Source organism: Acanthisitta chloris, unplaced genomic scaffold (genome assembly GCF_000695815.1).
Source record: "Acanthisitta chloris isolate BGI_N310 unplaced genomic scaffold, ASM69581v1 scaffold35844, whole genome shotgun sequence".
NCBI lineage: Eukaryota > Metazoa > Chordata > Aves > Passeriformes > Acanthisittidae > Acanthisitta > Acanthisitta chloris.
In genome coordinates, this window is record NW_008671717.1 from 47106 (window position 1) to 56806 (window position 9701).

The 9701-nt window shown below is 51.3% G+C and overlaps 1 protein-coding gene across 1 annotated transcript; it reads left to right on the forward strand.

Moving 5' to 3' along the window:
• The first annotated feature begins 1252 nt into the window (after nt 1–1252).
• Nucleotides 1253–8619, forward strand: LOC103801766 (tyrosine-protein kinase Srms-like). The gene is made up of 8 exons (XM_009074195.1): nt 1253–1608; nt 3856–3977; nt 4818–4984; nt 5885–6023; nt 6478–6636; nt 7576–7757; nt 7932–8088; nt 8426–8619. Exons 1-8 carry the CDS (start codon nt 1253–1255, stop codon nt 8617–8619), a joined length of 1476 nt encoding a protein of 491 aa, XP_009072443.1.
• The last annotated feature ends 1082 nt before the right edge of the window (nt 8620–9701 follow it).

Here is a 9701-nt window from a genome sequence, read left to right on the forward strand (position 1 = left end):
CTCCATATGGTTGCACTCTGCAGCCCAGATCCCTGTAATTAATTTTCCACATTTCTTTTTAAGCAGCCTCTTTCAAAACCCAACTGCACTCCCCAAATGAGCTACTCACAGCAACTGCAAGCAGAGGAGGATAAAAATAATGGGCTTAAGGCCAGGAATGGAGTTACCAGGCACAAAACTCCCACTAATTAGATGTAACTGTTAAATGACAAAGTCCAGGCAGGGGCTGGGGGGCTGGAGTTGGGATTTCTTACCAGAGCAGTGATCTTCAGTTGGCTTAAAGTGCATATGGAAGATGTGAGGGGGGAGAATCTCCATCCCTTGGATGATGGCTGTGGTTGCTGAGGTTTGATAGGGCATTGGAGCATCTCTGTGCCCAAGTGTGACCAGTTCTGGGGGACACAGCCAGAGCCAGGGGTTGAGTACCAGGGCTCAGTTCTGGATGTCACATAAGCACCTGGGGCTGATCCAGACAAGGACCTCCTGATGCTGAGGGGGACCCATCTCTGCCTCTGATGGAGGATGAGTGAGCACCAGATCCTGGCGGATCTGGGAAAAGGATTCCCTACAGATCCTCTGCGATAGGGAATTAGTGGGAGGAGGCAAATGCTTTAGCAGTGTAATGCTGGGAGGTCACTGCAGACCAAAAGGAGAAAGGATTTTATGTTATAAACCCCACAATATCTACTCAGGAAATACCCAAGCACTTCAAATGTCTTCTAAGGTTATTGCCTTAATTCTGTTTTAACTCTCACACATTTGTTGATGCAATTATTGTCCTATGGAAAAAAAAATACCCTCCCACACAAGTGAGATGAAGATTATTAGCTGGAGTCAGCCACTTGTCACAAGAGCTGCTTGAAGAACAGAGAGCTGTGTTTATAATGCTCTGTAACAGGCAAAGAGCACTCTTTAAAATAATGATTAAATAAAACAACAGCCGTTCTCCTCCTTCGAGAGCGGCGAGCCCAGCTCCAGCTGTGCCCATCTCCCAGCTGTGCCCGTGGGTCTGAGCGTGGGACTCCTGCCTGCAGTCTCATCCTGCCTGCAGACTCGTCTCACCAGATCAACCAGTTTCACTTTCAGAAATAGGAAGTTCTGCGGGAAGGGCTGGTGAGCACCCAGACGCGCACGAGGGACGGGGAGCGGCAGGATGAGCCGCGCGGTTGGCAGCATGAACCAGGGATCACCTCTTCCTCCAGCCCCCCGAAGCTCGGTGGCATAGCCCACCTCATCCACAGCATCATCAGGGATGGAGCAATTTGTTCGGAAGCGTCTGAACTTCCTGACATCCTTCTGGAACAAGCTCCGTCCCCGCGCCGTGACAGAGAGCTGCTCACTGGGGTATCTTGGTTCTGATTCTGTTTCGCTGCACTCGGAGCCGAACTCCATTTCCTTCATCCCCAAGTCCTCTCTCTGTATCGCTTTATACGCTTTCACAGCCCGGAGCGCCGAGGAACTGAGCGTCAGCGCAGGGGACAAACTGCGCGTCCTCCGAGAAGAAGGGGAGTATGTCTTAGCCCGGCGGCTGCTGGGGGAGCCAGCCATGGGCTATGTCCCTGCTGCGTACGTGGCCAATCTCAGCCAGGGCAGCTCCACTCACCGCCCGTAAGTACCTGATGCTCTGGATCCACAGGGGGATGGAGGCTGGACCAGGGTAGCACATCCCTGTGCAGGGAAAGGCAGTGCTCATCCTCTCAGTTGCAGGGAGCACAAGGTCCTCATCCTCTGCTTTTCCATCAGTGGTGGTGGGACCTAGTGGACCTTCCATGCCCTGAAGGTGCTGTGGTGGGTTGAAGGTATTTGGCACAGCCAGCAAGATTTGCAGGATGCACTGATGGGTGGAGATGCTGGTGCACCTTCCCGGGTGCATTGCCCTCGCACAGAATGGAGTGGTTCAGGGCTGGGATGAGTTGTGATGTTGTTGAGTTGTAGGGGTGCAGCTATGGTGCCAAATAAACAGGCTCTTGCTTTCTCTATCTGCTCTCCCTCTTACCCTGCATTAAAGGGGAGGCAGCAGGGAGGGAGGGAGCTGCGGAAACCTATACCTGCACCCTGTGAGCTCCAAAGGGCTCAGGAGCATGGGAGGAAGCAGTTTGGGTTGGTACCTGCCAGGAAGCTCAGAGCTCTGTAAGGACAAGTCCTAGTGCTGCTGCTGCTGCCATCTGACTCCAGGCTCATCCAGGGCTGGGGGCTCCCTTGCTGTTGGTGCCTGTCCCAGCTGACACGGAGCTCAGGATGGTGTCTCAGCCCTCTGTCAGCTGGGGAAAGCCCAGACTCATCGTTGCACAAGGCAGCCTGGTCCCGACACGTCGAGCAAAATGCCCCAAGACACTGCTGTTCCCTCTGTACCTGGCCCTGAGTCATGCCGAGTGCTGGGAAGATCAGGGCTGGGGCAGACGTATCACCCTAAAGACCCCTCTGTGCTTGCTGTGTGCTGTGTGAGCAGGGGGAGAGGAGAGGACTGGAGGAAACCTGGGAATAGGCTCTGATGTGCAGGGGCACCAGTAGCTGGCAGTGGGATGGGAGAGACCCTCCCTGCATGCACTTTGAGAAAGGCAAATCCAGCCTAGTTGGACTGTGCTGGGACCACACTGGCAAGGTCTGTGGGGTCAGCTCCCTGCTTTACTCCCATGGCACGGGATAGTTGGACAGGCTACAGCAGAGTGTGTGTGTGTATGTTTGTATACACGTGTGTGTTCACCAGCCATGAGCAGCTGGTGCCCAGCCCTGTCCCGAGGACAGGGGCAAGGGGGATGCCGTGGCGTGGGAGGGTGGATGGCAGTAATACACTTGGCTTTGCAGCCAGAGCACACAGACTCTGCGGAGCCTCAGGTCGGAGCTGGGTGGTAATTTGTTCAGTTGCTGTAACCCCATCACATATAATTTCCTGCATGGCTTCTCAGACGCTGCCGATCCCAGCTAATGACGAAACCTTCAGCTTCTCACGTCCTGGCTGCATTAGGCTGGATGGAGCTGCCTCTTCCCCACACTCGTGTGCATCCCTCTCTGTCGGGACCCAGTCAGCTAACCTGCCTCTCCCTGCTGGGGATTCAGTGATGAATCTCGGTGATATGACACAGAAGAGGGGTTTGGCTGGTCCTCCCCTCTGGCTTGGTGCTGTGAGGTTCCCAACCAGCACTGCCATGGCTGGAGCAGCAAAGGGCAATTCCCAGAGATGCCATTTGCTCATGGGCTCAGAGGCAGTTCTGTCCATGAGCTGCAGGTCAAGAATTGCAAAGTGACCCTGTGCCTGCAGCTCTTGTCCCAATGGCAGGACACAGGTACAACCCCAGCAGAGTATCTTCCACACAGCACCAAAGCTCATGTGTGGCACTGAGCCATGAATGTAAACTTCCTGGGTTTGGGATGGAGCTGAGTCCTGGACACCTTGTTACAGTGGTGTTCAGACACCTGTGGAGAAAATGTCCCATCCCTGGCAGTGTTCAAAGCCAGGTCAGATGAAGCTTGGAGCAATCTGGTCTCATGGAAGGTGCCCCTTGCCCATGGCAGGACGGGTGGAGTAAGATGAGTTTTAAGGTCCCTTCCAACCCAAACCGTTCTCAGATTCTGTGAAATGGTTTGCAGTCAGTGAGCTGCAATAAACTGCAGCAAGTGCCTGTCAAACCGAACCAATGAGGCAGCCTTGATGCAGGCAGCCACATTTACAGGTTCTGAGACATGGACTGGACAACATGCTGCTCACTTGGTGGCTACAGGAATAGGCAAAGGTGGGATCCCAGGAGCTGCTCCCCCTCCCTGGCCCCAAAGGTGCAGGATCCCCTGAAACAGATGCAGCTCCATCCATGCACCATCTCCTTGTGCTGCACTGACCTCTCTGCTCTGCCCCCCTAGCTGGTACTTCAGCAAGATCAGCCGAAATGAAGCAGAGCAGCTCCTCCTCTCACCTCCCAACCAGCACGGCTCCTTCCTCGTTCGGGACAGCGAGAGCAGCAAGGGCGAATACTCTCTCTCAGGTGACTTTGTGGCAATTATCCAGAGAAAATTAGCACAGGGAAGGAAGCAGGCTGTTCCTTAGGGGCAGCTTCTGGCTTGGGCAGCACAGGGTGAAAAACAGGGGAATAGGTTTAAAGCACTTTTCAGCACCTTGTTGTAGTGAATCAGATGCTTTCTGAGAGCGCAGGGAAAGCTAACAGAGCAGGTATGGATTGCTGAATTACTGGGACAAAGGAAAGTGCATGGCTCCCATCTGGGGTATGAAAGTCATAAACAACTCACCACAGCCTAATGATGGCTTCGTGGCACTAACTCCCAGGATTTCATTCCAGCAGCTTTTGTCATCAGAAGGTTGTTTAAAAATATGCTGTCACTCCAGATTACCAAAGCCTGGGCTTCTCCCACATACCAAAATCCAAATTCAGGGGGATTTGTAGCAAGCAATGCCATTACAATCTGGTCCTATCAATGTACAAGAACCCTGAGAAATTCATGGCAAACCTTGAATCCCATCCTCAGTCCCTGGGCTGTGGGAGTCCCAGCCACCGCTGGTTTATCCACCTTGAACAGTTCCACTGTTCTCTGAGCAGTCCATTTCCATGGGGAATTCTCCCTGCCAGTAAAGCATCCCCTCTGTGGTCCAAAGGAGTGTAGCCTACCCATGGCTAGGAATCCTCTGAGCCAGGAGGTGGGAGCAGAAGGGATGTGGGGAGCAGGATGTAACACTCCAGGGATAAGATGTGCTGCTTTAGGATAATTAAAAGACCAGGAGTCTGGAGAGAGGGTGAAGTCAGCAGGGAGGTGGGAAGGAGCGGGAGATTGCATGAGTTGAGTTTTCCCCAACCTGGACTTCCCTGCAGTGCGCAACCACACCAAGGTCAGCCACTTCCGAATCTGCAAGAGCCCCAGGGGCAGCCTCTACATCCAGAAGGGACATCCCTTCCCCGATATGGAGGAGCTCCTTGCCTTCTACATCGAGCACTGGAAGGTCATCCAGAGCCCCCTGCTGCAGCCCTGCAGCCCCGCGGTGCGTACACCACTGGCACAGGCCCAGAGATGACCAGCATGGAAAAGAGGAAGGAGAAACTAGGGAAAATAGGAATAATTGGTATAGTCATTTGGGATTTGAGCTTTATAAAACTAAATTTAAAGCACACCATTAGTATAGCTGTTATGTTAAGGCTGAACATAGTGTTTATACATAGTTTTGACCAGCCAAAATGCACAAGCTATTCTGAAATATCATCTCAAAGACTAGAAACCAAGTTGTTAGAAAATCCCTTCAATACTGATTCTGGAAATACCTGCTCTTCCCATTTTTGTTCCTAGAGTATAAGATGATCACATTGTTTTTATATAGTTTTCATACCAATTAGTCTGGCACTCATAAATCTAATTACAGTATTAATCCCAAATTGCCAACTCACTTCCTGATTAGAATTCCATCCACTGATTATGACTTAGAAATAACAATTAAACACGTGAATAATCCGAGAGTGAAATTAAAAGGTGTGGGATAAAAGAAATGTTTAATGAGCTGAAGTCTAGATCAGACATAATATGCAACAATTGTAATTTGCTTATTTTTATTTATTGGTTGAAATGGAGAAAAGCTACTTTTGAGGTGTGATGAGGAGTAAATCATGACTTGAACTCCAGATATTTCATGTAGTCTTCCACATCTCCCCCTTGCACAACTTGCTCCTCCTCCCAGGAGGAGTCATGCAGAGACTGCCACATGTGCTTTGCTTCCCCAGTGAATATCTAACAGAGAAAAAAAGCAATGCTCAGGCTGCAGCCCCTGTGAACACAGATGGTGGAGCATCATGTCCTGCTCCCTCCTCTGTGGGCACTAAAAGCTGGTTCAGGCTCCACCAGTGGGTCCTGCCTGGCCAGCTGGTCTAAATGTGCCATGTGCATTTGGCAGACTCCCCCTGAGAGGGACGGCTGGGAGCGCCCGCGCTGGGAGTTCACCCTGCGGAGGAAGCTGGGCGAGGGCTACTTCGGAGAGGTGTGGGAAGGGCTGTGGAGGAACACGGTGCCAGTGGCCATCAAGATCATAAAAGGTACGTGGAGAATCAGATGTTAACAGTGGCCAACTGTGTCTTTTGTTCACTGCCACATCATTCACTCTCTTTTGTTTCCTCATCCTCTTGGTCACTGTGACTATTTTATTAGGCAAACTGTGGTAGAACCTGGCAAGGAGCCACTGGACTATTTCTGTGGGCATGCCCAAGCTTGGGCTGCATCTCTATAAAACGTCTCCAATCAAAGTCAAGTCAAATGGGTTTGTGATGCACCATGTCCTGATGGGACTATGATCCTGAAAATGGGATCCAAAGTCCTATGGAAAACATCTCTTGGCTGTGTGGGTCTGAGACACAGGGCATGCAAACATGAACTATGAGAGAAGGGTGGGCCATGAGGAGGAAAAAGTCCTCATCCCAGTTGGAGATGCTGAGGTACCAACATCCACATGAGAAAGCAGTTCACAATGGCTGTGTTCACTTCCTCCCCCAGCTGACATGAAAGCAGAAGACTTCACCAAGGAGATTCAGAACCTGAAGCGCCTGAGGCATGAGAAGCTGATCCAGCTGCATGCTGTCTGCTCGCTGGAAGAGCCTGTGTACATCATCACTGAGCTCATGCGGAAAGGCAACCTCCACAGCTACCTCAACAGTGAGTACCACCCTGGCTCCTGGGGCACTGCTGCTCTGTGGATGCTTTCTCTGCTCCAGAATGGCCTTATGAATCCAAATGGGGACCCTAAGAGAGCCTCAGCTTGATTTCAGTCCTGTTTAGATCAATGGCAATGTAGAGCAATGCATGGGCTCCTGGTGGAGATGGTTTTGAGTGACCCTAAGACATGATCTGGTGTGATTTTGGATGTCTGTGTGGGTTGGGTTCATAGCAGTCCCTGGGACCCCAAGCATGTTGGTAGGCACTTTCATCCCTCCTTCACCCACGCATGTTCTGCCAGCTCCCACCAGTGCACAGAAATTCCATTGCCATGTTGAGGCAACTCTGCCTTCATTAGGAGTGAAACAGCCAAACCTTCCCATGGGTTTGTTCATGTACAGAGCTTATAACAGGCCACGGTTCACTCATCACCCAGACATCAGTTTATTTTTCTTGGCCTTTCTTTTTCTGACTCAGCAATCAGTCTTGAAGGGAAGCAAAGCAAACTGCTCCCACCAAGCCTGTTCTTCTACTGGGTACACCCCCTCCCACCCATGCTGGCCTTGTTTTTGGTTGGGGCTCCAGCAGCATTTGGTGCTGGAGGAGCTGGAGCTCACAGGTAGGACAGGTTGAGAGACATGGTGGGAGATTTGCATGGCAGAAGGTCAACTTTATCTTTGAATGAGCCAGGGACATCTGTGTCCTTGTTGCAGCATGTGGAGCTCTTCATAGCTCACCCCAGTCCCATTCCTGAGGAGCACGTGTCTGTGCTGAACTTCCCACCCAGTACAACCAGGCCAGTTAAGGCAGGACTTCCAGTCTGAGGTTTTGCACATTCCCCTGGTCCCACGTTGGTGGCACAGGGTCTCCTTCCAAACCAGAATACCAAAACAGATGTTGGTACATTGCCCACAACACTTGGACTGTCTGGATTAACAGGTCCTGAAGGGAAGTCCCTGGGCACCTCCCACCTGCTCAACATTGCCTGCCAAGTGGCAGATGGGATGAGGTACCTGGAGGAGAAGCACATTGTCCACCGGGATCTTGCAGCCAGAAACATCCTGGTGGGAGAGGAACTCACCTGCAAAATCGCCGATTTTGGGCTTGCCCGGCTCCTCAAGGTCAGTCAGTGGGATGCTGTGATCCCTCCCATCACTCCAGGCCACCAACCTGTCCCATGCTTCAGCCATTCCCTGCTGTTCCCCTTTCCCAACCTGCAGCCCCAGCAAAGCCCAAAAAGCAGTGTCTGTGTTGATCATCCCATCCCTCATGTCCCATCTCCCATTGCTTTACAGGATGACATTTATTCCACCAGCAGCAGCACTAAAATCCCAGTGAAGTGGACAGCCCCAGAGGCAGCCAATTACCGCACCTACTCCCTCAAGTCCGACGTCTGGTCCTATGGGATTCTACTCTATGAAGTCTTCACGTATGGACAGATCCCATATGAAGGTAGGGCTGTCAGCCCAATCCTGTGCCCTCCATCCACACACTGGGCAGCTTTCCCATGGTCCCCAAAAACCAATGTGTCATGAATTGTTACACTGTCCCTTCCACAAGGGATGAGGAAACAGCTCCTCCGTCATGGGCAAGTTATTGTCCACTTTGGGGATGGCTTAGAGAGATTTCCAGTGCTTTCAGAGTGGGTACAGGAGCTGGGGGCAGGAAGGTGGTATGAGCTGGAGGATGTCCCACATCCTCTCTTCTACCAGCCTCATGGCAGAGAGGACCAGTCAACATCTTGGCTCACTGCAGGTGCACCTTCAGGGCATCTTCTCCTTCCTTGCAGGAATGACAAACCAAGAAACTGTGCGGCAAATCACCAGGGGCTACCGCCTTCCTCGGCCCAGCTCCTGCCCTCCAGAGATCTACAGCATCATGCTGGAGTGCTGGAATGGCAACACAGAGGAGAGACCTACCTTCCAGGCCCTGCGGGAGAAGCTGGGCTACATCTACAGACGGCTGCTCAGCTCCCTCTCCTGAGAAATCCCTTCCCACCATCCTTCCTGCACAAGTCCCTCCAGGCCAGCTCTTGCCAAGAAGCTCCTTTCTTCTAGTTTGCCCTCTGACAGGGCTAAAAGGAAAGAACATCCCCCCAAAAAACAATCCATGGTCCCTCACAGTCAGGATGCAGGGAGGTGGCCAAAGGAAAAGGCAACGAGTTGTGGAGAACCCATTGCCAGTGCTTGGCTGTGTAGCAGTCTGGAGAAGCCCCATGGTAGTGGAAGCATCACCCGGAGTTTACATCTTCATTCAGCCAGTAGGGTGGAAGGTCCTTGCCACTCCCCACAACAACATGAAGGTTTGCAGGTTGTGTTCAGTTGTGGCTCCACTTGATTTGTCTTGTAGTGTGTGTTCAGTGTATTTATCAATAAATGCGTATGCATCCATCCTCAGGAGTCCTTGCAGGGCATTGCTGGATGCTCTGCCCTCACCACGCTGCTCTGCTCCCTCCCAGGAATCATAGAATGGTTTGGGTTGGAAGGAACCTTAAAGTTCATCTTGTTCCAACCCCCTGTCATGGGTCCACTAGACCAGATTGCTCCAAGCCCTATCCAGCTTGAACGTGAGCACTTTCAGGGATGGGTTTAACCAGTCCCACTCTTGCAACCACACATAAGCATTTGTGTGTCTCTTTGGACTCTGTTCATCCAGGTACACACTAAACCTCTGTATGTCGCTCTGAACCCATTAAATTTTTGAACCCAGAAATACATTTTTCTTGGAATAACCAAATGATGATGAATGAGACAAAGATCCAGAGCAGAGCAGACCAAGCAGGAGCTTCAGATGAGATACTAGGAAAAATATTTTCACTGTTAGGTTTGTCAGGCATTGGAATAGGTTTGCTCAGGGAGGTGTTGGAGTCTCAATCCCTGAAAGTGTTTAAGAGGCACTTGGATCTGGCACTGGAAGACATAGTTTAGGGTTTAGGGGTTACAGCAGAGTGACAGGTTAGTGGTTGGACTTGATCTTAAACATCTTTTCTAACCTTGTGATGATTCTATGATTCTAATTAATTACCCACTTAAAGGTGTTGAGAGTTTGATTATGAGCAATATGAC

Coding starts and splice junctions, on each gene's coding strand:
- LOC103801766 (XM_009074195.1), top strand. CDS start 1,253: ATGGAGCAATTTGTTCGGAAGCGTCTGAACTTCCTGACATCCTTCTGG. Junction 4,985..5,884: donor TGCAGCCCTGCAGCCCCGCG/GTGCGTACACCA, acceptor TGCATTTGGCAG/ACTCCCCCTGAGAGGGACGG. Junction 7,758..7,931: donor GGCTTGCCCGGCTCCTCAAG/GTCAGTCAGTGG, acceptor ATTGCTTTACAG/GATGACATTTATTCCACCAG.